This window comes from Felis catus, chromosome B1 (assembly GCF_018350175.1).
Source record: "Felis catus isolate Fca126 chromosome B1, F.catus_Fca126_mat1.0, whole genome shotgun sequence".
NCBI classification, from domain to species: domain Eukaryota; kingdom Metazoa; phylum Chordata; class Mammalia; order Carnivora; family Felidae; genus Felis; species Felis catus.
In genome coordinates this window covers 172,170,846-172,196,350 of record NC_058371.1, presented here as the reverse complement: position 1 = coordinate 172,196,350, position 25,505 = coordinate 172,170,846, and the positions used below count along the sequence as shown (strand labels likewise).

Sequence of the window (25,505 nt, the reverse complement as noted above, 5' to 3'; positions counted from 1 at the left end):
GCGGAGCAGGTCAAGTTCCCCCGGGTCAGTGGTAGCTCAGATTTTGTGTCATAAACCGAGCGACGGTTTGTCGATCTGTCTTTCCCGGGAATGAGTGATCCTTCGACTCTGCTAGAAAAAAAAAAAGAGAGGGATGTCTCTTCGCTGCTGGGGCGCCGCCTGCACCCTGGGGCCCCGGGTGAGCGGCAGGGCGAGCAGGATGCGATCCTGGGGTGGAGGGGCTCCCATCTCTTCAGAGCGCCCAATTATAAGGCCCGCACTTAGCGTTTACTTTTAGCCGGGCGCTGTGCTAACATTTTTCCTGTAGTATGCTATTTAATTTTCCCGACACACCGTCAGGTTGAGTCTCTGGTACTGGTTTGTTTGTAGGTCTCTCTCGCAGGCGCTGAGGGCTTTCTTTCTGCTTAGCACAGTGATCTGTACCCTGTATTGGTTGGAGCATTATAGGAGCACTGCGATGAGCACCCCAAATTCCTACTTTGTGCTGGGCTCTTGTTAGTAGACACCAGGTCTGGGTGATGAGAACACAAGCCTATGCTCTAACTTTAGCGGGGGAGTGGTCGTGGAGTGAAGTAGCAATCTCACAGCACTCCAACAGCACTCATTTTAAATTGTTGAAGGTTGCATGTACTCTTGAATTTTAGTGTTTGGGCTATCTTTCACACGTTTGTGTTCAGATCTAGAAGTAAGTGTTTTGTTGTTGTTTTTTATGGTCAGCAAATGTATATTGAGTGACTACCGTGAATTAAAACGTTAGGTTCGGTTTCCCGCCTTTCAGTTCTCTGAAACCAACTAAACATTATCTCTACATTTTAACACCAATGCTTATCCAAAGCCAAAATAAGAGAGACTTCTTGTAAATTTCCTTTTAAACGTCTTTAACTCAACTCAGGAGTAGAAAATTCAAAGCTGTGGCATCTCCAGTTATTGCAGTTTAAACTTTTGAAAGAGAATTTTAGCACTTAGGTGGGCTACTTGAAATAGTGACATATGTTAGCCAGTTCCAAAAGTTTCCAAATCTATTGTACATCTAGTAGTAAGCGGTTAGCTCTCATTGTCTTTCAGGTTTCATCTGTTCTCCTTGAGGCTTCTTTAATCCTAGATTTTAAGCTCCTATATAGCGCCTGTAAATTGTTTGACATAATTTCTGTATCAGTTGTCTGGCTTTACCCCTTCTTTTAGGTATTGAAATAGGTTAAAACTAAATTATTTCAAACCCCACTAAGTACATGTGATAATGAACTCTTTCTTTAGGTATTTGGAAGGTATTTATACAGTCCAATCAGAGCAGTAAGTTCCTTGCCAGAGGAAAAAAAGGAATTCTTACAGAATGGACCAAACCTTCAAGATTTTGTAACTGGTGATCTTGCAGACAAGAGCAAGTGGGATGAGTATAAAGGAAACTTAAAACGCCAGAAAGGAGAAAGGTAATTGAAATTCTGAGATAATTCCTTCATTGTGCATTATTTTCAGATATGACCAATCCTTAGATATAATTTTAATGACACTTGGTATATTTAACTAAAAATCATTAGAAAGAAGTGATAACAGACCTGGAACAGGTAAATAAGTGAAATTGTTGGAATCCTTTTCTTTGTGTCCTTTGACAGTTTTTCTTCTGTCCTTCTAGGACTTAGCCATCTTAAACCACCATCTCCCATTTTGTATTCAGCATCAGATTTCTTCAGACAACAAACATTATCACCTTGCTACTAGTCGGTTTGACCTTGATAAATTTTTCATTGTTACTAGGTGTTGACCTAACTTGTTGCTTCTCCTATTCAACGTACATATGACCTGTGAATACCTTGCTTTAATTTAAAATAATGGTAAGGGAATTTTGTACAGAGTGCAGATTGTTTTGGGACATACCTTACGCAACATCTTCTAGTTCACAAGTGGATATAAGTCTAAGGGAACCCCAGGATATGTAGTCTTCACTCCAAATTTTAGACTTTTTTCCATTTAATAACGATCATAAATTTGGAATGTAGAGCAGAAAGTACGCTTGTGGGATCTCTCCTTACTCTGAACAAATACTGAATTTTTGTCAGTGTTATTCAGTGAGGAATGAGATGTTCAACAACTTCCTCATTTTTTATTAGGACGATTTGCCTTTGCAAAAGGTAGACATGAGCATAGTGCTCTGTTAGACAGTTATGAGTGTTTTCTGAAGCAGTTTGAGCAAGTCTAAATTTGATTCTATGTTCTTACTCTTCTGGCAGAAATTATAAGAATTAACCCAGGATTGTGGGGGGGGGGGGAGAAAAAAAACCTCTTCACCAAGAATTGTAATAAAGCAAAGTTAACTTCAAAGCTGTGTGATTATTTGGGAACATATTTGTTAACGGATAGTTATGTTTGGCTTTCCTCAGGTTAAGACTACCTCCATGGCTAAAGACTGAGATTCCCATGGGGAAAAATTACAATAAATTGAAAAATACATTGCGGAATTTGAATCTTCATACAGTAAGTTTCAGTGTTAAATGTCCCTCTTAAGTAAAAGTCATAATGTTTCTACATATGTGTAACTTAAAAATATGGAGCACCTGGGTGGTTCAGTCATTTAAGCATCCAACTTGGCTCAGGTCATGATCTCATGGTTTATGAGTTCGAGTCCTGCATCAGGCTCTGTGCTGACAGGTTGGAGCCTGGAGGTTGCCTTGAATTCTGTGTGTGTGTCTCTCTCTCTGCCCGTCCCTCACGCTCTGTCTCTCTCTCTCAAAAATAAATAGGGGCGCCTGGGTGGCTCAGTTGGCTAAGCGACCAACTTCGGCTCAGGTCATGATCTCACCATTTGTGAGTTGAAGCCCTGCATCAGGCTCTGTGCTGACTTCTTGGAACCTGGAGCCTGCTTCAGATTCTTGTGTCTCCCTCTCTGACCATTCTCTGCTCTCTTTCTCTCTCTCTCTCTTTCTCGTTTTCTCTCTCTCAAAAATAAATAAAAACATTAAATACATACATACATACATACATACATAACAAAAACAGCAAAGAAAGTGAATAAAGGTGTTTAGGGATGCATCATGATCGGTAATGGAAATACATATAAAAATCATTTTCCCTGCTTGGGGCGCCTGGGTGGCTCAGTTGGTTGAGCGTCTGACTTCAGCTCAGGTCATGATCTCACACTTCGTGGGTTTGAGCCCTACGTCGGTCTCTGTGCTGACAGATCACAGTCTGGAGCCTGCTTCGGATCTTGTGTCTCTCTTTCTGCCTCTCCCCTGGTCACGCTCCTCCTTCTCTCAAGAATAAATAAACATTAAACATTTTTCAAAAAACATAGCTTATAAAAATCATTTTCCCTGCAAAAGAGACAAAAAGTAATTGTATTTCTTAATTTCTCATTAATAGTACAAAAAAGATTTTTTTTCCTTCAACCTAGGAAATTAGGTGTTTTTTTTTTTGTTTTATATTACAAATTAAGTACATGCTTACTAGACAGAGTATAACATTAAATATCAGATGTCATATATGCAATTCCAAATGTTAACTATACCACTTTAATTTTTTAGCATATATCCAACCAGACCTTTTCTTTGCACATATAAAATGTATACATTTATATCATTTTTAATTTAAAAACGGGATCCTTATATATATATATATATATATATATATATACACACACACATATATACACGTATATATGTATGTATACACGTACACATACAGTTTGTGAGTTTAACAGCATTTTTGAATAGTGAATTTCTTCATAAATACGTTGAAAAGAATAGACCGTTTAAAATGCTTGATCACTAATTTGTTCAATTGGTTAATATTTTCAGTTGATTGTATTCCATTCCCTTTTACTCACAGGTGTGTGAGGAAGCTCGCTGTCCCAACATTGGAGAGTGTTGGGGAGGTGGAGAATATGCCACAGCCACAGCCACAATCATGGTAAGAACACCTCAGACTATAAAGTTTTTGTCTGGAAACCGAAAGGAGTATTTTATCTTTCTCCTAAAAATGTGCATGATGAATCTCTGACTAGATTTTGTGTTACATGTGAATTTATGAAAAATATGAGGAAAAAAAACCTGACAGAATAATCTTGGCTGATATGCTCTCACCCTTCTCTGAATAAATCTATTATTGATTTTTCCATGTATGTAATAGCTAATCATATGGTGCTTTGAAATATCTCTTCTGTTAACTTTTGGAAATGTTATTCATGATTGCTTAACTTTTCCTCCCCTAAACAATAATAAGCATGTATTTTTGTCTCCCATGTCCCTTCAGTTGCCTGGGGGTACAACTGCTCTTGACTGGGCTAAATTGGACTGCAGGCAATACATTGAGGTCTCAGGGTTCAGGTCCGCTCCACAGAGCTTTATTCTCTTTAGACCAGCAGCTCTCCAAGACATATTCTTATCATGAAGCATGGAAGAGCACCAGAGGGCAAGCCAACCATCCATGCCCATTTGAGGCTTCTGCTTGGTCATGCCTGCTATTATTCTCTTGGCCAAAGTAAGTCACACATAGCCAAGCAGACAGCAATGGAGGCAGAGACATAAGCCCCCTGCCCAGTTGGAGGCCCTGCAGGTTACATCGCAAAGGGTAAAATATATAATCTTAATATGGTAGAGTAAGAATTGGTATTAACTGTGTAACCTACCATATTTATCCAGAGGGGTTTGGAGGTTGAGATGCTAGGGTTAAATCTAAATTGTGTGCAACTGGAAGTTCATACTTACTGGGAATGTCTAAGTTGGACCGGCAGGAGGCTATTTATGTGAGGAACCAAGGCTTATGAAATAAAGTTGACCATGGAGCTTATTCAGGTTACAGTTCTTGAAGGAAGGAGTGATTTTGAACACTCCATTATGGAAATCTCTTGTTTCATCCCTTGCCTGGCTCCTTTCCCCACTGACTCATGACTGGTTTCCGGAAAGAGGTCAGTGTTTCAATAAATCCGTTTGAGACGTTGGGACCACAGCTATGAGTCCCCTGTAAGAAAATTAAACATAAAGAGAAGAGGATCTTTCTCTTCCAAATCTCAACCCATTACTGTGCAGCTTTGCAACTCCAGTGGCCCCAAAACATCCACAATGGCTGTACTTGGCATGTCAGAACATGGTAGTGACCTGTAGCAGCAGGAGCAGTGTCCTGAACAATAGCCGTACCCACAGGAAGCAGATTGTTAACTTTGTGTGTTTTCTCTTTCATCTATTTAACAAGAAGGAGCTATGCCTTCTATTTAATTCCCACAGAGACCTGCATGTTGATATGTTAATTGAATGTTTTATTCCCTTTAAATAATTTTTATTGATATTAAATAAGTACAGGGGCATCTGGGTGGCTCAGTCATTTAACTGTCCCGACTTCAGCTCGGGTCATGATCTCACGGTTCGTGAGTTTGAGCCCCATGTCGAGCTCTCTGCTGTTGCTGAGAGCTCAGAGCCTGCTTTGGATCCTCTGTCTCCCTCTCTCTCTGCCCCTCCCCCACTCATGCTCTCTTGTGCCCTGTCTCTCAAAAAGTTTAAATAGGTACAAAAGAATCTTTATAGACTATATGTAAGTTACAAAGAGTAACAATAGACAGCCTGATACCTCTAGTTTAAGAGTAGAGCATTAGCATTATCTTTGAACCCTACTGTACATCCTTTCCTGCTCCTGTCACCTTTTTAACTTTAATGCTATTTTTAATTCTGAGCTTATTCCCTTTTCTTTCCAGTTTTACTACATGTATTTGTATTCCTTAACTGTATTTTGTTTACATATTCCTTAACTGTATTTTGTTTACTTTGAATGTTTCAAATTTCCTATAAGCAGTATTAAACTGTATTCATTTTTTGTAACTTGCTTTATTCTCTCAACATATGTTCTTCAGGGTCATCCTTCTATTTGATTTAAATTGTAACATCTCTGTTCTAGTTGATGGGTGATACGTGTACAAGAGGTTGCAGATTCTGTTCTGTTAAGACTGCAAGAAATCCAGGTCCGCTTGATGCCAATGAGCCCTACAATACTGCAAAGGCAATTGCAGAGTGGGGTCTGGATTATGTTGTCCTGACGTCTGTGGATCGAGATGGTTAGTGTGTCATCATTGGCTCTTCCAGAAATTGGCTCTTACTAAGTTGTGACATCATCTTGAGCAGTGGACTCTTTTGTTTCTAGATATGCCTGATGGAGGAGCTGAGCATTTTGCAAAGACTGTATCATACTTAAAGGAAAGGTACTTGTTTTTGCATTTGCTTGTGTAAACTTAATTTTTTTTAAGTTTATTAATTTGAGACAAAGAGAACGTGCATGTGTACATGCACAGGTGAGGGGCAGAGAGCAAAGGAGAGAGAGAATCCCAAGCAGGCTCCTCGCTGTCAGTGCAGAGTCTGATGCAGGGCTTGAACCCATGAATCGTGAGGTCATGACCTGAGCCAAAGTCAAGAGTCGGACGCTTAACTGACTGAACTACCCAGCCACCCCAAACTTTGAGTAATTCTTTTTAACTTTCTTTCTTTTTTTTTTTTTAAGTTTATTTATTTATTTATTTGGAGGGGGGCGGAGAGACAGAGAGAGAGAGAGAATGAGAATCGGTGGGGGAGGGGCAGAGAAAGAGGGGGACAGAGAATCCGAAATGGGCTTTGCACTGACAGCAGAGAGCCCAATGTGGGCTCAGGCTCATGAACCATGAGATCACGACCTGAGCTGAAGTCAGACACTTAACTGACCAAACCACCCAGATGCTCCTTGAGTAATTTTTTTTTTAATTTATTTTTATTTTTAAAATTTTTTTTGAAGTTTTTATTTATCTTTGAGAGACAGAGACAGAGCACAAGTGGGGGAGGGGCAGAGAGAGAGAGGGAGACACAGAATCTGAAACAGGCTCCAGGCTCTGAGCTGACAGCACAGATCCCGACACGGGGCTTAAACCCATGAACCACGAGATCATGACCTGAGCTGAAGTCAGACACTTAACTGACTGAGCCACCCAGGCGCCCTGAGTAATTTTTTTAAAAAGCATAAAACTGCAGTCTTCCCAACATTAATTTTGAATAAATCATCATCTAGAAGTATATGGATGAGATAAACTCCAACATTGTTAAAATGTGCAAGCATACAGATTTTATCCACGTTTATATCCCCTGGGAAATTTACCCATAATCTACATTTTTATTAATATTTTAATCCCATCTATTTAAAAAGATTTAAAAAAGGAGTTATGTTGGGGCACTGGGTGTTTGTTTCATTTGGTCTGATGCTTGATTTTGGCTCAGGTCATGATCTCGTGGTTTGTAGGATCAAGCCCCACATCCATGCTGACAGCACCGAGCCTGCTTGGAATTCTCTCTCCCTCTCTCTCTGCCCCTCCCCGCTCATACTTCCTGTCTCTCTCCCAAAATAAATAAATAAATAAATGTAAAAAAAAAAAAAAAAAAACCTTAAAAAAAAAAGGAGTTATGCTTACTTCACACAGCTTAGTGCGAGTTGAGTACCTAGCATTTAGTAAATGTTTCTTCAGTGATTTCCCGTGTGTTTTCTGGGTTTTTTTTAATAGTTTACTTTAAAAAATTCTGTTTGCAACCCACTAAATTGATTTCACAAACTACTAATGGGTCTCAACTTTACAATTAAAAATAAAAACAGTAAGTTATAGGCTGTGTTCTTTCAACATCACTTATATGCATGAGAGGGCCTTTCCACATCTGTTCTCTCAGGAAATAGCTCCAGAAACTGCCACTGGGTTTATGAAAAAATTTATCAGCTGTCCTAGTCATTTCTACTGCTGTTAAAGGGAACAGCACTATGACCTAGTTCATATTTTAATGCTTGAACGCATAGAGTCAGAATATAAATAGAAGATTAATGTTTAACTTGTATTTCATTTAAGCAAAGCTCATGCATGACTCAGCAATTCAGAAAATAGTTTTTAAAACTCACAGCACTTGTGAAATATTTGCCTAGAGGAAGAGAAGATGGCACTATCTGATGAATTTTTAAAGAAATCAAAATTAAAGCAATCAAATGATATTTGCATTCATGTAAGAAATGTCCCAATTTACTTTCCAAAAAATAAAAAGATATTATATATTTAATGTTTTAATATTTATATTTTAATTCCTTTAAGCAACTTTATTTTCTTAATACCTGTTCAATAAAGTATGTCTGTTAATCTCAAAATTTATTCTGAACATTTTCCTGCAGTTGTGTTTTAACCACTATGTACATAATATTTGATGTTCAGGGTGTTTTTTCCTATAACAGTTTATTTATGAACATTTGTATGTTCATGCTTTCCTTGGCAAGATTCTAAAGATTACACTGTTGAACAAAACTGATCCTGAATGAGTACTGGTAATTTCTGTTTTAAGCAATAGATGTCAGTTTTTTCCCTCAGTTTGATACTTTTTTTTTTTTTTTCCCTATAGGAATCCAAAAATTCTTGTGGAATGTCTCACCCCTGATTTCCGAGGAGATCTTAAAGCAATAGAAAAAGTTGCTTTGTCGGGATTAGATGTGTATGCTCATAACGTAGAGACAGTTCCAGAATTGCAGAGGTGATTACATGTACAGAGTAATGTTGGCAAACTTAGGGGCCAGAATCTGCTATACTTTCTCTTTTTTCAGGAGAGAACTTTGTATGGGACTTTTACGAAGTGAGCTGTCTTTCTTTTCTTAACAAAAGCAACATATATCTATCACAGGAAAATCAGAAAATATAGCCAACAAAAACAGCATAAACATCACCCATATTATTTCTACCCAGTAATATTGATTACTATAACCTATATGTATGGGCATATATTTATATGCATGTATGTATGTTTTGGTGCACACACACATAATGGGCATCTTTTTGATTTAAAATAGTATTATATTGGGGTGCCTGGGTGGCTCAGTCGGTTAAGCTTCCGACTTCAGCTCAGGTCATGATCTCGCAGTTCGTGGGGTCGAGCCCCGCGTCAGGCTCTGTGCTGACAGCTCAGAGCCTGGAGCCTGCTTCGGATTCTGTGTCTCCCTCTCTCTGCCCCTTCCCTGCTCATGCTCTGTCTCCCTCTGTCTCTCAAAAATGAATAAATGTTAAAAAAAATTTTTTTAATAGTATCATATTGCCAGTGCTGATTTTTTTCAAAAAATAGTTTTCAAAAAGAAAAAAATTATATAAAAGCAAATTACTTTGTAATTCTAAAAAAAAAAAAGACTTTAAAATACTTTTGGCACTAATATATGCAATAAACGATACAAAAGAAATACTCAGATGTATTATCATTCAGAAGTAGTTTAAATCTCTTTTAAAAAGTGGGTACTATTCTTTCTACTAATGTTAGCAGATAGAAGTATTTACAGATTGTTATCCCACATTAATGACCATATTCATATTTCAGAATGATGAAAATTACTTTAACCTTCAGGCAAGATTAATATGTTTATTTAATTTTAGTAAAGTATTTGGCAGTGATCTTATTAGCTTCTACACATCATATGTATCAAAGAACTTGAAAAAAGTATGGTGGACAGCCAGCATTTCCACTACAGCATAAATAAATATTAGGGAGCATAACTTAAATTCACTGGAGAAATGCTTTCAAAAGTAATTATGTTTGGTATTGTCAGTTTTGTGGTTATTTTTAAATCCACAAATTGGTTTCCTTTCTTCCCTGTGTATTGGTCCCTGATGAAAAATAATGACTACAGCAAGTCAGTTACACACAAAAAAAGTGCATTAGAATTCAAGTGAATGCTGGATTAACATCAGCAACTCTCTGTCCTTTTGGCCTTGTCACCATTTAAAGCATGGTTTGGCTGCTGTTGAAGTCTAGCACACAGCCTGTTCCAACCCTGTCATTTCTCATGATACCACCACAAGTGGGTGCCAGTTTCCCTGGTTTCACTTAAGAAACATTATCCTTGCCAGTGAAAATTCCAGAATCATGCCTTTTTTACCTAAGAGATGTCAATGTCGTGTACTCACCAGCAGAGGGCAGCTTGGGCTTTAGAAAAGAAACGAACTTAAAAGTTTTCAGACCTGAAATGTGGGTTCAGGTTAAATAGCTTTTCCTTTGTTCAGTTCAGAGATTTTCTTACTTCCACTCATTTCCCCTCTCTCTCGACTTACCCTCCCTTACAGTCACTCATTTTCAGCTTCAAATTCTGGTTTCTCAATGAATAATTCCTAAACTGAATTACTTCCATTCTAGATTTCTCTGCCACAGGTTTGAAAGGCCTTAAAAGTAGATAGAGCTAGGGGGCCTAATGAAACCTGATACTCATTACAAAGGAACAGCTAGATATTTGTGCACAAATGGTAGTATGGAACCATATGATTTAACGTAATGTTCAGAATGTACTTTTCTGGTCTTTTAGATAGCTTGCATAACTATGTACTTAGTTGAGCTTGTGGTTATTCTTGCTAACAACAGCCCTGCTGTTTTCAAGGAAAGTTCGTGATCCCCGGGCCAATTTCAACCAGTCTCTGCGCGTACTGCAACATGCCAAGGAGGTTCGGCCTGATGTGATTTCTAAAACCTCCATAATGTTGGGTTTAGGTGAAAATGATGAGCAAGTATATGCAACAATGAAAGGTAAAGAAGTTGGAAAATGAAAACTCTTTTTCATTTAATTTGAGTAATAGCAGGAACCCTATTTTGAAGGCCCTCTTATGCCTCCTCCATAGTCTCAGTGAAAGTGCCAGTAAGAACAAAGTACAGGATATGATTATAAACAGCAGCATGAAAAGGAAAGGAAGTATGTTTCTTAGAACCTTATGGAATGATATGCAGAAAGCTCAGGATATGAAATTTATATCCCATTTTATTCCCTACTCTTTCATCAAGTGAAAATATGATTTTATCCACTTTCTTGTTTAATCATTGAATAGTTTTTAAGAACCAGACAGCTACTAGGAGCTCTGACAGGCAGTGACAATTCAAAGATGAATAAAATGAAGCCAGGTCTTTGAGGAAGAGCTTGTTGGTAACATTGTCACATAACATCATGTGCTTTGGACTCTGCTGATTCTTAGTTTTATTATTTGTGATTCTTGGGCTTTATAAATTGTAAGAAAAAAAAACCCTCTTATTTACCTGAGGATCCTTTGCCTACTTGCAGTTATGTATCGATTCTAAAGGTAACAAATCCAAATAGTAATTAAAAGCTTCTCTTTGGGGCACCTGGGTGGTTCAGTTGGTTAAGCATCACTTCGGCTCAGGTCATGATCTCACGGTTTGTGGGTTCAAGCCCCGCCTCGGGCTCTGTGCTGACAGCAAGCTCAAAGCCTGGAGCCTGCTCCGGATTCTGTGTCTCCCTCTCTCTCTTCCCCTCCCTCCCTCTCTTTCTCAAAAATAAACATTAAAAAAATTTTTTTTAGAAAAAAATTTTTTAAAAACTTCTCTTTACTAGAGTAAAACTACAGTTTTACTAGAAAGATTTCAATATGTAAGTGGTTAAATCACATCCCCTAGAGCACATCTTGCACATTTGGTAAAACTTAATACAGTGCATCTGGTCTGTAATATGTGACTTCAGGACTTTCATATACTGTTCCCTTCATCTCTTCTAACAGACTCCTGCTCAAAACACCCTTCACCCATATTTTAGCATTTATTCAGTGGTATTCGAGTTATTTGTCCTTTCTGTTAGCCCCTCATGATCGTCTTAATCATTTCTGTGTTTTCAGTCCTTTCATATTCCGTGGCACTTTTGAATGGATCTAGTCTTACTCCCCAACATCAGGATTATAGGCCAGCATAAAGTTCACACTGTTCCAAAGTCAAATTATGCTCAGGGAAATTATGCTTACATCTACAGTTTTAGCACCATAAAAACATCTGCTAATGGGGCACCTGGCTGGCTCAGTCGTTGGAGCATGGTTATGAGTTTGAGCCCTACGTGGGGCCCAAAAACATCTTGGGGCACCTGGCTGGCTCAGTAGAGCATGTGACTCGATGTTGGGGTTGTAAGTTCGACTCCCATTTTGAGCATAGAAACTATTTAAAAATAAGATATATATATATTTTAATTTTTAAAAGGGCCTGGCTGGTTCAGGGTTGTGAGTTTGAGCTCGCATTGGGTGTAAAGGTTACTGGAAAAATAAACTAAATAAATAATAAAATTTTTTAGAAAAATAAGTCTTTTTAAAAAATCTGCTAATGTAATGTGTGCCCTTTTTCTGTAGCACTTCGTGAAGCAGATGTGGACTGTTTGACTTTAGGACAATATATGCAGCCAACAAAGCGCCACCTGAAGGTATCATTATCTTGAATTGCCAGATGTTCGCTGGTAATTTGAATTAAATCTTTGCTGTCCATAGGTACAGTTAAGAAGCTGCTAGCTTTTTAGTGTAATGTTCCATGTATATTTCCAAGTCCCAGTTTCCATGTTATTGTCTGCATAAAGCCAGCAGATACACTGGCACTTTTTTGCTGCCCTCAAATTGTACAACTTAAATGAATGTACAGAAAAAGAATTTAGTTGTTGGGAAATTGCATTCATCCACACTTGGGATTTGTTTTTAGAGTTACATGAGAGCCAGAGGAGAAATAAGAAAGAAAAGTCAGTCTTCCTCTTTCTGCATTGGACATTCATTCATTCAAGAAAGTTTTATCAGGTAGTGACTGTGTGCCAGACGCAGTGCTAAGCAGAAGATACAAGACAAGTAAGGCAGTCTGGTCCTCAAGAATCTTCTAGGGGTGATTAATTCTTGCTTATACCTGTTAGGGAAGGAGTAATACAGATACAGAGTCTCTATAGATAATCTCATTTTTTTTAGCCTTCGGAATAGTTAATGTAATACAGAGTTGATGTTTCCCCTCCTCTCTAATGAAGTCCTGATAGAATGGCCAAGGAACCAGTAGACAGGTAGTCTGTGAGGAAGGTGAGGAGGAAAGCCTCTGGGCAACTGGATACATTATGAAGTGAAAGCCATCCTGAATGCGTGGGCATAGATTTTCTATAGAATCAAAATGATTTAGGGAAATTCTAACCTATTAGAATTAATGCTTTCAATGTAGGTTGAAGAATACATTACTCCTGAAAAGTTCAAATACTGGGAAAAAGTAGGAAATGAACTTGGATTTCATTATACTGCAAGTGGCCCTCTGGTGCGTTCTTCATATAAAGCAGGTAAGTTACACCACAGGGGATGTTTTTATTTAGACCATAACTTTCATGTCAAAATTATAATAGCTGTGGTTATCTTTTGTAGGAAAAATCATTTTTTTCTGGAACATCCTTGGGAACTTTGTTCCATAGGGGTCCTATTAAGGAAAATTTTCTCTTAAGCTTGGTTTTTTTCCTTAAGAATCCCCTGCCCCTTTATGACTTGGCTACTGTGAATGAAAGCAGAAGTAATCGGCTTACTCTTTGTGTGGATTTCAATAGTAGATTATTCAGAAATGACAGATACCAGTCAAGTACATAACATGGTTTTCTGAAAAATGTATATTCATTTGACAGTGAAGCCAGCTGCATCTCCAAACTCCTAATTTCAGATCAATTTAAATCCTAAAAAGTGTCTGTTTGACTGCATTGCTGCTCATCGCATTATATCTTTGTGTTTTCCCTCCCAGAGGCAGCAGAAAAAAAATTTGTGAGATTATTTTCCATGTAGAAATCTTCAGTGTGTTTACTGGCTACAGTACAGTTCTTCATCTTTGTAATGCAGCTCTTACTTTGATCAGCAGCTTGAGCTGACTTACAAAAATAAATGCCATTTCTAAGAGATGAAAAGTCTATGAGAACGTATCTGAAGCCCGAATTTAATCCAAAAAATGTTTATAAAGTTTTCCCGTCAGTTGGACTTAACAATTACACTTTCTTGAAGAATAAACAGTTATTTTTTGGATAGGTCTAAACTACATTATTACTGTAAATGATCTTTTAGATGGTTGTGTTACATATTGGGTTTAAATCATAGATATATTTAAGTTAGGCATAAATTCTATTGGTAAAAACTAATGTTCAAGCATTAGTGATATTCAGTGTGTTCCTATAAAGAGATTCAAGACATTTAATGAACAACAGCTTATCCTACATATAAAACACAAGAATTTGATTCAACACTGACTGACAAGATGTGGGGACTTTGGGAGCAAATAAACTAATTCTTCAAGAAGAATTCATTCTGCTGACAGGCTGAAATATGTAAAGGATAGAACTAACATCAGCTTCTAGAGTAGTTAAAGTAAAATTATTTGAGAGAAGTTTTTATTTTATTTTGTAAGGAAAATTTCTGGCATTAGTGAATTGTGAACTTTTTAATGCTTTTAAAGTGATCAGTAAAAGTTTGAATTCTGCTGTGTAGAGCATCAGACTCAGATGATGGGCTTGGGTCTGATAATGTTGGTTCTCCTCCTGCCACATTTAGGTAAGGTATGGAGGAGCGTGGATAACTCTCCATTACATGGCTGGGTTATGAACCTTGGGATTCCTGGTAATTGTGTACAGATATGGTCACTGCAGTTGTATATTAAGATGACAAAGCGAAGTTCATCAGACTCCTCATAAAATCAGGCCTGCAGTGCTGGGCTCTGACAATAAGCACTGAGCTGCGCTATAACAGTCATAGACTAAATGGAACCCTAATGACCTGAAAAGGGAATGTGCCCCCTCTAAGCAGCTAACTTAATGCACAGGCACAACTGAGGGGTTGGAGAGAAAGCCTATTATAAATGAAGAGCTCTTGCTTCCCTGGAGGGAAATAAGCTAAAGGGATTCCATCAGATGAGTCTGCTCAACTGCATGGGGATCCATTTTAGAAACATCAGATCCAGGCTAATAATGTAGCAGAATTGCTCTCTGAAATGAATTGTGCCAACAGCAATACTTTGTCAGTGATGAGGAATAGATCGTGCACATAAAGTGGAATAGATCTTCTAAAGCAGACCCATAGGTACAGTAGGGTCACCCTTTATAATAGTAGGATACTAGAATAATAGAGACTGTAGTGCTAAAAAATTTTTTGTAAGCATTGGGGGTAGAGTTTACCTAAAAACTCTACAGAAAAAAAAAATGGTAAAGGTGATGGGACACCTGCCTGGCTCGGTTGATAGAACATGTGACTCTTGATCTTGGGGTCGTGAGTTCAAGCCCCCCCGTTGGGTATAGAGCTTACATTAATTAATTAATTAATTAATTAATTAAAGAATAAAAGGAAAACACTGAAGTGTAATTTTGAAATTTAATATTAATGTATTTTCATTTTTCCCAAATAGGTGAATTTTTCCTGAAAAATCTAGTGGCTAAAAGAAAAAAGCCCTCTAAAACATAACAAGACCTTCAAGACCACAGGAATTTTTAATACCTGATTCCATTTGGTAATAGAAGTGGTACCAGAATGCCTGGACTTCAGTGGACATACCTCAGTCTCTTTGTCTTAAGAAACATGTCAATAGCTGTGCATATTTAATTAATTCACTTGTCTTTTTGCATGTCTTGTCCTATTAAACAATCGCTTGCTGTGATGTAATCATGAAACATCTTTTAAGGGTTACTATTACCAGTATAATTAAAAAATACATTAAAAACTTCTGGAAAAGGGGTGCCTGGGTAGTTCAGTCGGTTGAGCATCCAACTTCAGCTCAGGTGATGATCTTGCAGTTCATGAGTTTGAGCCCCACGTCAGGCTCTGTGCTGTCAGCCCAGAGCCTACTTCAGATCCTGTCCCTCTCTCTCTCTCTCTCTGCCCCTCCACCATTCGTGCTTGGTCACTCTCTCACTCACTTTCTAAAAAATAAATAAAACGTTAAAAAAAACTTTCAGAGAAGCTTTTAAGCCTGTTCCCTGTACATCGTGACTGCATTTCATTTCTGAAAAATGACATAGTGTGATGAAATGGTGAGTACAGGTTGAGACTACGATCTGTTTACAGTTGGCATGTGTCCTTTACAGAATTCTGCAGCATCATTGCAATAATTTAGAAAGGCTTAAGAGTTTGAATGTTGATTCTTTACATTGGTATGACTGCTTCAGACCTGCAAAATAGTTTTACATTTAATTGCTTGTTTAGGACTTCTTTGTTTTTGGTTTTTTTTTAATTTTTTTTAACATACATTTATTTTTGAGACAGAGAGAGAGAGAGAGAGCATGAACAGGGGAGGGTCAGAGAAAGGGAGACACAGAATCTGAAACAGGCTCCAGGCTCTGAGCTGTCAGCACAGAGCCTGACGCGGGGCTCAAACCCACGGACCGCGAGATCATGACTTGAGCTGAAGTCGGACGCTTAACCGACTGAGCCACCCAGGTGCCCCTGTTTAGGACTTCTTTGAAACCAAGATCATGATGTTATCGAAGACAGGGAAATAGAACCTAAGAAAAAGAATATTAACCTTCATTTTGCAGTAGTTTGCTACATCTACATGCACTATCCCACTTGTTCCTTTTATTTTTCACACCACTCTGGTTGTATATGATGGTAATGACATGAAGGATTTTCTTTCCTGGGTACCAAAACTCAACCTCATCTTTTTTTGTTTTTAAAGTTTATTTATTTAAGTAATCTCTACACTCAATGTGGGGCTCGAACTCATGACCCAGAGATCAAGAGTCACATGCTCCACTGACTGAGCCAGCCAGGCACCCTCAACTTCATCTTTTGACCTTAAATCTTGTTTTTCTACTAAATTCTTTTTTTTAAAGTATTTATTTATTTATTTATTTATTTATTTATTTATTTATTTTTGAGAGAGAGAAAGAACAAGCAGGGGAGGGGCAGAGAGAGAGAGGGAGACACAGAATCCCAAGCAGTCTCCAGGCTCTGAGCTGTCAGCACAGAGCCTGATGCAGGGCTCGAACTCACAAATGGTGAGATCATGACCTGAGCTGAGGTCGGATGCCTAACTGACTGAGCCAACCAAGTGCCCCTACTACATTCTTGCAAAGGAGTTCTTAGATGGCTATATTGTGAAATATGTAATGTAGAAGACTAATTCTGAGTTTTTAAATAGGTGAATTGTTTATAAAAGGAATGCATAACTTTGAAAATTAGTTACATTTTAATTTAACTCATGGAAGCCATATATACTTTGGCTTAGTTTCTTTATAGATCCTAATAAATTTTGCTGTGTAAAATTAGCCCAACTTTAAGCATCTCAGGCAACCAGCATCCTTAAAATCTGTTATTTCACAGGAAACCTGGATTACTTTTAAGACCCCGATTCTATGATGTAATCCGGATGTTTCCTAATTTTGCACAATATAGGTGAATGATAGTAAAACATTCTAGCAGAAGAATAATTTTGTCAAATGAAATTATCATAGGATTCAATATAAAATAAGTAAAATAGTATTTTATTAGTACATATGTATGTTACAGTTCCAGATTTGGAACTATGTATAAAAACAGCAAATGATATAATGAAGCTATTTTGATACAAATGTGGGATTGGGGCTTATGGATGACATTTGCAGGTTTTTGGCAGCCTCAGCAGCACAGTAGTCAAGAAAAACCCGACAAACAGCAAAATAGTGAATTATAAAAAATTGTAAGGGGCACCTGGGTGGTTCAGTCAGTTAAGCATCCAACTCTTGGTTTCAGCTCAGATCATGATCTCAAGGTTCATGGGTTTGAGTCCCACATTGAGCTCTGCACTGACAGTGTGGAGCCTGCTTGGAATTCTGTCTCTCTCCCTCACTCCCCTTTCTCTGCTCTTGTTCTCATTCTCTCTCTCTCTCTCTCTCTCTCTCTCTCTCTCTCTCAGAATAAAAAAGAAAAAAAAATTTTTTTAAGTTAAAACACCTACCCTTGGCAATCTCAGGATACTCTCCAGTTAAACCCAAAACTTGAAAGAGTAGCAGGAAATGTTTGTTTTAAATTTTTTTTTTAAGTTTATTTATTTTTGAGACAGAGAGACACAGAGCATGAACGGGGGAGGGGCAGAGAGAGAGGGAGACACAGAATGGAAGCAGGCTCCAGGCTCTGAGCCATCAGCCCAGAGCCCGACGCGGGGCTCGAACTCGCGGACCGCGAGATTGTGACCTGAGCTGAAGTCGGACGCTTAACCGACTGAGCCACCCAGGCGCCCCAGGAAATGTTTGTTTTAAAGTGGAATCACAAATAGTAGCTTCTGGGGTTGTTGTTTCTTCACTCCTTACTGCATAACCGACCATTCTACCATGACTAGAACGTGTGACCTAATACCTGGATCTTGCCGGACATTTCAGTGTGGTTAACGTGTGTAGAGATATACTCCCTTGCACAACTGCACAAGAATGGACAGGCTTGAATCTTAAAAGGCCAGGGCAGAGCTTTGACCTTCCTAAACAATGATGCATTAATAAGCGCATTTATATGACAGAAGATCTGTATAAAAATTTTTGATTGAGCAGCACAAAATGCATCAGTGGTCTCCAAATGTTAAAATTTAGTACATGCCCATTTCAGCATATCTGATCTTTTTCTTTGTGTAGCACAAATGGCATTTTTCAGAAAACGAAAGTGATAAATGCGCATGGTTTTTAAGATACCAACTAGTACAAGTGTCCTAGCCCCTTTTCCAGCCACTGAATTAGCCAACCCCCAAACCCACTTCCTGTTTGGTGAGGTAATAAATGCATTAAACCAGTTTGAATAGGCGTTTCTCTTACTTGAAAGCATCTAACCTCAGAGGTTTTATCAATATTATTACATTCAGAAACGTGAGCACCAGTGGCCTCCCAGAAAAATGGGAATAACATCACAAAGAAGGGTTCAGAATATAAATTGAGCAAAATAGCAGGAGCAGCCGTGAGAGCGGTGTGAGCACATGCCCTTCATGTCCCTGAGGATCCAGCCACACACACTTTAACATACATTTGTGTTAATAAAAATACCATTTTAATCTATTTTACATTGGGCTTCCATGAAAATTTCCTTTGACAATGATTCCCTTGCTAAGATTTTGGCCACTGCATTGTAACTTCCAAGAGTTCTCTGATGATTCCTTTCTTTTTCTTTTTTCAAAATAGCATCCTGTTCTTGTTTCCTAGGTGCGATTTCTTCTATTTTCCTCTCTGTGGATAGTCTTTTGACATTGTGGGTCACCACATTGAGCACTGTCTCTATTTCCTTTGTTTTAGTCTCTACTTTTTTTTTTTTTAATGTTTATTATTTATGAGAGAAAGAGAGAGGGAGGGGCAGAGAGAGAGAGGAAAGAGAATCCCAAGCAGCCTCCACACTGTCAGCACAGAGCCCAAAGTAAGGCTCAAATCCACGAACCATGAGATCATGACCTGAGCCGAAATCAAGAGCTGGATGCTTAACCCACTGAGCCACCCAGGCATTCCTTTGCCCTTTGTCTTGAAGGCTGTCCTCAAATGTCTGCTGATCGTTGGCTGTACATGCATACTGAGTGATGAGCCAGTCTAAAGCTGATGGTGGGGCCACCTGGGTGGTTCAGTCGGTTAAGTGCCCAGACTCCTGGTCTTGGCTCAGGTCATGATCTCATGGATCCTGAGTTCGAGACCCACATCAAGATCTGCACTGATGGTGTGGGGCCTGCTTGGGATTCACTCTCTGCCCCTCCTTCACTCTCTCTCTCTCGCTCTCTCTCAAAATAAATAAACTTAAAAAAAAAAGTAAAGCTGATGGGAAGCAGGAGTGGGGGGAGTCATCTAACTGATGGAGCTTCACTGTAGTGTTTGGGGGGTGAGCTGGATTTCTTAGTGACAGACTCCCAAATGTTAGGATTATTTCTCTAAAGCCATCTAAGCTTTAAAAAGATAGTAATAATCCTCAAATCTCCTCCTTGAGGGTTATAAACCTGACTGCTGACCTTCTCAGAACCAGGTGAGAAAAAGCAAGGACAGGGGAGTGCAGGTTTTTATTTAGTTCCCTTGTTTCCAGTCTGGCATCTCACTGACACCCTCCCTAAGTCTGAAATTTTCTGATTCTATTCTTCCTAAAAATAAACCTCTACTATCCTGAGAGTGAGGGGTGGGGAAGGTAGTTTCTTCTCATGAGGTAAGACAGAGACTGGGTGCACCTAACTTCCTTATATGTACCATCTTCCATAGAAGTCCTCTGTTTTCAGCCCCACACTGCAACCCCAATTTTTGTGATATCCGGTGCTTCCAATTCTTGAGATCTAAGGAGACAATTACACCAAGAAACAGTCTTTTATATGGGCATTGAAGTTTCTGCTTGCTCGTTTTAAGTTACTTAGCGTCCCCTTGCTTTCTACCTTCTAAGAGTTGGTTCACGTCTCTTATCCATCCATGCCTCCTTTCCCACTCTCTTTGTCTTTGTCTATATCTTTCTCATTCCTTTACTGCCATTTTAGTAAGTAAGCTCAAGTAAGGGCTCATTCTCTCATTTCAGGAGAGAATGAAAATAGTACATATGTTTAATTCAACCCAGGTACCTGGAAGTCCAGTCTTTTTTTTTTTTTTTTAGGCTTTTATTTTATTTTATTATTTTATTTTTTGAGAGAGGGTGCAAGTCAGCAAGAGGCAGAGAGAGAGAGAGAATCCCACAAGGGGCAGAGAGAGAGAGGGAGAAAGAGAGAGAAAGAAAATCCCACGGAGCTCGAAGCAGGGCTGGAGCTCACAAACCTGGGCCGAAGTCAGATGCTTAACGACTGAGCCACCCAGATGCCCTGAGATAGTCTTTTGACTTGATGGCTTTACCTTACGGCAAAGGTGGTGTTGGACTTAAAACATAGAAGGAAGGCTTAGTTCTGGTGCAGGACGATACTCATTGCTCTAGTTCTCCCCAACACTTTAATCATTTTCTTTACAGAAGAACCCTGTCCCTAACCCCTCCTGGTTGTTTTAGGGGGCTTGTTTTTGACCCTGGGACTGAGAGATGTCGTCACATGGGGGTAAATGCAAGGCTGCCTGTCATTCTGCTTATAGAGGGAAGACTGGACGAGAAGGTTGACTGTTGAAGTTAAAGACCTTCAGTTAAGCCCCAGGTGTGTGTTCCTCAGTTAAGCCCCAGGTGTGTGTTCCTCTTTTTCCCATATCCTTTTGGGCAGAGCTTCTGCTGTTCTGCTGCATAGACCCACTCCTCTGCCAGTACTCCAGGAAGCAGCCCTTCTCTGTCAGTACACATCCATCTACTCAGTGCTTTCCAGAAATTTCTTTAAATCTCTTGACCACGGATGGCCCCTTCCTATTCCCTTTGTTGTATTGGATTATGCCTTTTCCCCCTCTTGCTATAATAGGGTCCTAAGAAGGGAGAGGATGTGTGTGCTCAGTGTACCATGCTGACGGAGAGCTCTGCTTTTTGTCTTTTTAATAATGGTTTTGTAGGGGCACCTGTGTGGCTTAGTCGGTTAAACATCTGAGGATATTATCCTAAGTGAAATAGTCCAGTCAAAAAAAGACAAATGTGGGGTGCCTGGGTGGCTCAGTTGGTTAAGAGACAGACTCTTTAAGTGTTATTTCTTTTTAAGAGAGAGAGTGCGAGCAGGGGCAGGGCAGAGACAGAGGGAGACACAGATTCTGAAGTAGGCTCCAGGTTCTGAGCTGTCAGCACAGAGCCCGACGTGGGGCTCAAAGCCATCAACTGTGGGATCATAACCTGAGCTGAAGTCTGATGAATAAGCTCATTTTCACTTCAGGATCTTAAGAGTAAGGAATCATTTTATGTTCAATCACTCTGGTGTTTGTCTCTTTCTGGAGTTTTGGTTTTTTCACTCTTATCTGCAAACATTTTCTTAAAGAGCTGGATAGCAAATATTTTAGGCTATTCAGGCCAAGGGGCAAAATTGGGGACTAACATAACCATTTCAAATATAATCATATTGGGGCGCCCGGGTGATTCAGTTGGTTAAGTGTCTGACTTTGGCTCAGGTCACGATCTCTTAGTTTGTGAGTCTGAGCCTCACATCAGGCTGTCTGCTGTCAGCACGGACCCCACTTCAGATCTTCTGCCTCTCTCTCTTTCTGCCCCTTCCCTGCTTGTGTTCTCTCTCTCTCTCTCTCAAAACATTAAAAAAATCTTTTTAAATATAATCATGGAGGGGCACCTCGCTGGCTCAGTCAGAAGAGCAAGCAAGTCTTGAGCTCAGGGTTGTGAGTTTGAGCCCCGCATTAGGTGTAGAGATTACTTAAAAATAAAATCTTAAATAAAAAAATATATATATAATCATATAAAATTATAAAAACCATTCTTAGCTTATTTATAGGTGGCTGGCCAGATTTGGCCCATGAGCTTTGATTTGCAGGCACCAGATCTATTTGCTAAATTCCCTTCCGTTCTTACATCATTTGAAAGAATGATGTAATGTCCTTTTCTCAAAAAAGTAAGGAGCAATATTTTTCTTTTTTTTTTTTTTTAACTTTTTAAATATTTATTTATTTTGGAGAGAGAGAGACAGAGGCAGAGCATGAGCAGGGGAGGGGCAGAGAGAGAGACACAGAATCCGAAACAGGCTCCAGGCTTCAAGCTGTCAGCACAGAGCCTGACGTGGGGCTCAAACTCACGAACCATGAGATCATAACCTGAGCGGAAGTCAGACAGCCAACTGACTGAGCCACCCAGGCGCCCCAGGAGTAATATTTTTCTAATGTCAGACTGTCATGACTCATTTGTTACTTGTACTATGACAGAAAATACACTCACGCAATTGTTGATACAGAATATTTTATTTATGTGTTTGCTATCTGTACAGATGTCTCTCATCTTTGTATTTGTTTCTGTATTCTAACTGAACCTCAAAATTCCTAAAGGATGAGGCTTGTATCTGTTTAACTTGATTTGTATACTCTCAGCAGAGCAGAGCATCAGATGGACATCTGGCATATTTTAATAATGATAAAGCATAAGACAAAATCAAAGTCAATAAGACACGTAATAAAAAAGCACATGGAAACATACAAAAATTCTTACTTTAGAATAATGCTATACGTAATTTGTAAAATCTACTTTTTTAAGTTCATACATGAGATTATATTGATTTTCTTATTTAAAGAAAAAGGGGAACTTCAATGAGTTATAGAACTAAAAATGCAAAATGAAGGTAACAAATATTTTTGGCTCTTGAACTAAAAAAATAATGATCAGTGAGAAAAAAAGAGACATGAAGAAGAATAAACTAGACCAATACTGATATTTTCTTCATGTTAAAAAAAAATTGCCTTTTAGTCTTATTTGGATTGATTGGAAATGAGCAGTGATGACATTCTTGGGCTAAAAAACCAACAACGCAGCTCGTTCAAACAAAAGGAGCAAAGGAACATTACCCAAACCAAACTTATAGGGTCACTTGTAACATGGAAGCATAGGAAAAATGTTCTAAGCACATCCAAAAAAGAAAGAAAAGGGAAGAAAGAAAGAAAGAAAGAAAGAAAGAAAGAAAGAAAGAAAGAAAGAAAGAAAAGAAAGAAAGAAAGAAAGAAAAAGGAGAGGAAAGGAGAAAGGAAGAAAGGAAGGAAGAAAAGAAAAGAAAAAAGCACAAGGCCCCATTCTATCCACTGAATTTTCCCTGTCTGTTCAGAGAGACAAGAAATGGCTTGGGAAACACCTTACCCAATTAAGCTAGAAACCTCAATGTCTCCAGGACACTTTCTGAAAGGTTAACAGGTTTAGCCCAGTGTTTAGGACAGCAATTTCACGGTTTAAATATATATATATTTAATAACAAGTAAATAAACCAATGATCAGAAAAACTGAAGAGTGTACATGTGATATTAAAGTGCTGCCTATGGACATTTTATAAAGTAAGAAGTGTTTTAGGTTTAATCTGTATTTTACAAAGATTGACACCATTAAAACCAACATGATTATTTACCACTCATCCAATCACTGAGGTAACAAAATTACAAAAATATGTAAAAAATATTCTAGATTCATAATACCAGATATGCTAATTCCCATATAGCTAGTATAAATTTGATTAAAAAAATAGTTTTGTTTCCTTAAAAACACTTGGTTCATTTACCATTTAATATCAGATAGATATCTGCTATCCTAAAGTACCAAAAAATTTACAAATAAAAATGGCAATGACTATACTCTGGGTTTCTTGTTCGGTGGATCCTGAAGGCTAAACTTTGGAATCTCCCCCGAAGGCGCATATGGAATTCTCTTTGAAGACACCTTTTTTCCAATTGTTTCAATCTAGGGGGGAAAAGAAAGATTTTAGAAAGAAAACCTATTTTTTCCTTTTAAAATCAAAAGAGGGTCTCAAGTTTTCTGGGTTGCTATGAAAGATTTTTGGTTCCTTCTGTATTTTTCATGTTTCTAGAGTCAATTTACACTCCACTCTCCAAATTTACAGCTAGACACTCTTACTCTTGCCATTCCCAACACCAGACCCCCTCAGACTGAGGACAGACTCACATGCCACCACTGTGTCAGCAACATGGATGAAAGCAACTAACAGACAAGATTCCAGTGCAATCAAATTCTCTCTCAAACTCTATTCTCACATCTGTTCCCTTATTCTAAAAAATCTACATCAGCTTGAGGGACCTGGGTGGTTCAGTCAGTTGAGCAGCTGACTTTGGCTCAGGTCATGATCTCACGGTTTGTGAGTTTGGGCCCCGCATTGGGCCCTGTTCGTGCCCTGTCTCTCTTTGTCTCTCAAAACTAAATAAACGTTAAAAAAGAATTGTTTTTTTTTTTTTTTTTTAATTTACATCAGCTGTAATAGCATAGATTTCAGGAGTTCAGGCTTCAGAGTCTAAAAGGCCCCAGCTGGATTCCTGATTGCTAATTGTTGTGTCAACTAAGCTCTCTAGATCTTTCTTCCTCATTTGTAAACAGTGTTACTACCACTTACTTCAACAGGTTGTGTTATGGATTAAATTAGATAAAGTGCCCAGTGCAGTGGCCGGCATACAAGTCAGCCTTCAATAAATAAGTGGTAGTCTATTTTTATTTTGCATATTACATTTTAAACTTTTCCTCATATATCTGAAATCACTAATCTTATCTTTAAAGACACTGCTTCTTTAACAATCATAAATTTAGCTCTTCTCTATAGCAAAAATATACAATTTCCACAAATGTCTTTTGAATTAAAAATTAAGAGCACCTGAGTGGCTCAGTCAGTTAAGCGTCCGACTCTTGATTTTGGCTCAGGTCAAGATCTCATGGTTTGTGAGTTCGAGCCCTCTGTCAGGCTCTGTGCTGACAGTGTAGAGCCTGCTTGGGATTCTCCTCTCCCTCTCTATCTGCCTCTCCTCTGCTCATGCTCTCTCTTTCTCAAAATAAAGTAAAAAAAACTTTTTAAAATTAACTATATAATTCTGACTCAAAGGGTTTTTGCTTTGTATTAATCATTTTAGTGACTTACAAATTCCCTTTATTTAGTGATTCCATTCCTCATTTTTTCCCCATTTTTTAAAAATCCGTACTCAGAAAAGTTAACTTTTATAAGAATCCAAGCTTATATTACATATCTTCTCCCTTAAATGAGTAACATAAGAATGCAAGAAAATGTGTTTACGCCTTGGAAGTAATCTTTAAAAAATAACATTGCTTCAGTTTAAGTCATGACTGGGAAAAGCAGTCATGCTGTTACTCACTAAGGAGGGGTGCAGTAGAAGAATCCCCAAGGTCCCTGATGGAATGTTAACAGACAAGGACGTCATCTGATTCTTGCTGCAAGTGAATCTCTCACGAATGAGAAATGAGCACT

At 38.5% G+C, this 25,505-nt stretch overlaps 2 protein-coding genes across 4 annotated transcripts in view; one reads left to right on the top strand and one right to left on the bottom strand.

Moving 5' to 3' along the window:
- The first annotated feature begins 30 nt into the window (after window positions 1-30).
- On the top strand, window positions 31-15,406 carry LIAS (lipoic acid synthetase). Of its 3 annotated transcripts, XM_003985433.5 has the most exons (11): window positions 31-178; window positions 1,255-1,427; window positions 2,376-2,469; window positions 3,820-3,900; window positions 5,878-6,034; window positions 6,121-6,178; window positions 8,370-8,498; window positions 10,378-10,523; window positions 12,116-12,186; window positions 12,951-13,062; window positions 15,153-15,406. In XM_003985433.5, exons 1-11 carry the CDS (start codon window positions 134-136, stop codon window positions 15,206-15,208), a joined length of 1,122 nt encoding a protein of 373 aa, XP_003985482.2. In that variant the 5' UTR covers window positions 31-133; the 3' UTR covers window positions 15,209-15,406. The 3 variants fall into 3 exon arrangements, 2 of the variants coding, with proteins under 2 accessions (XP_003985482.2, XP_044912391.1); XM_045056456.1 differs by lacking the exons at window positions 2,376-2,469; window positions 5,878-6,034; window positions 6,121-6,178; XR_002741903.2 differs by lacking the exons at window positions 5,878-6,034; window positions 6,121-6,178; window positions 12,116-12,186; window positions 12,951-13,062; window positions 15,153-15,406 and having other exon boundaries at window positions 10,378-10,515.
- Window positions 15,407-22,487: 7,081 nt separating this feature from the next.
- The window catches only part of UGDH (UDP-glucose 6-dehydrogenase), a 32,117-nt gene continuing 29,099 nt past the window's right edge, over window positions 22,488-25,505 (bottom strand). Inside the window, exon 12 of the mRNA XM_003985430.6 lies at window positions 22,488-23,980. Coding sequence (XP_003985479.1) covers window positions 23,870-23,980 — 111 coding nt within the window. The 3' untranslated portion in view covers window positions 22,488-23,869. The remainder of the gene's footprint in view (window positions 23,981-25,505) is intronic.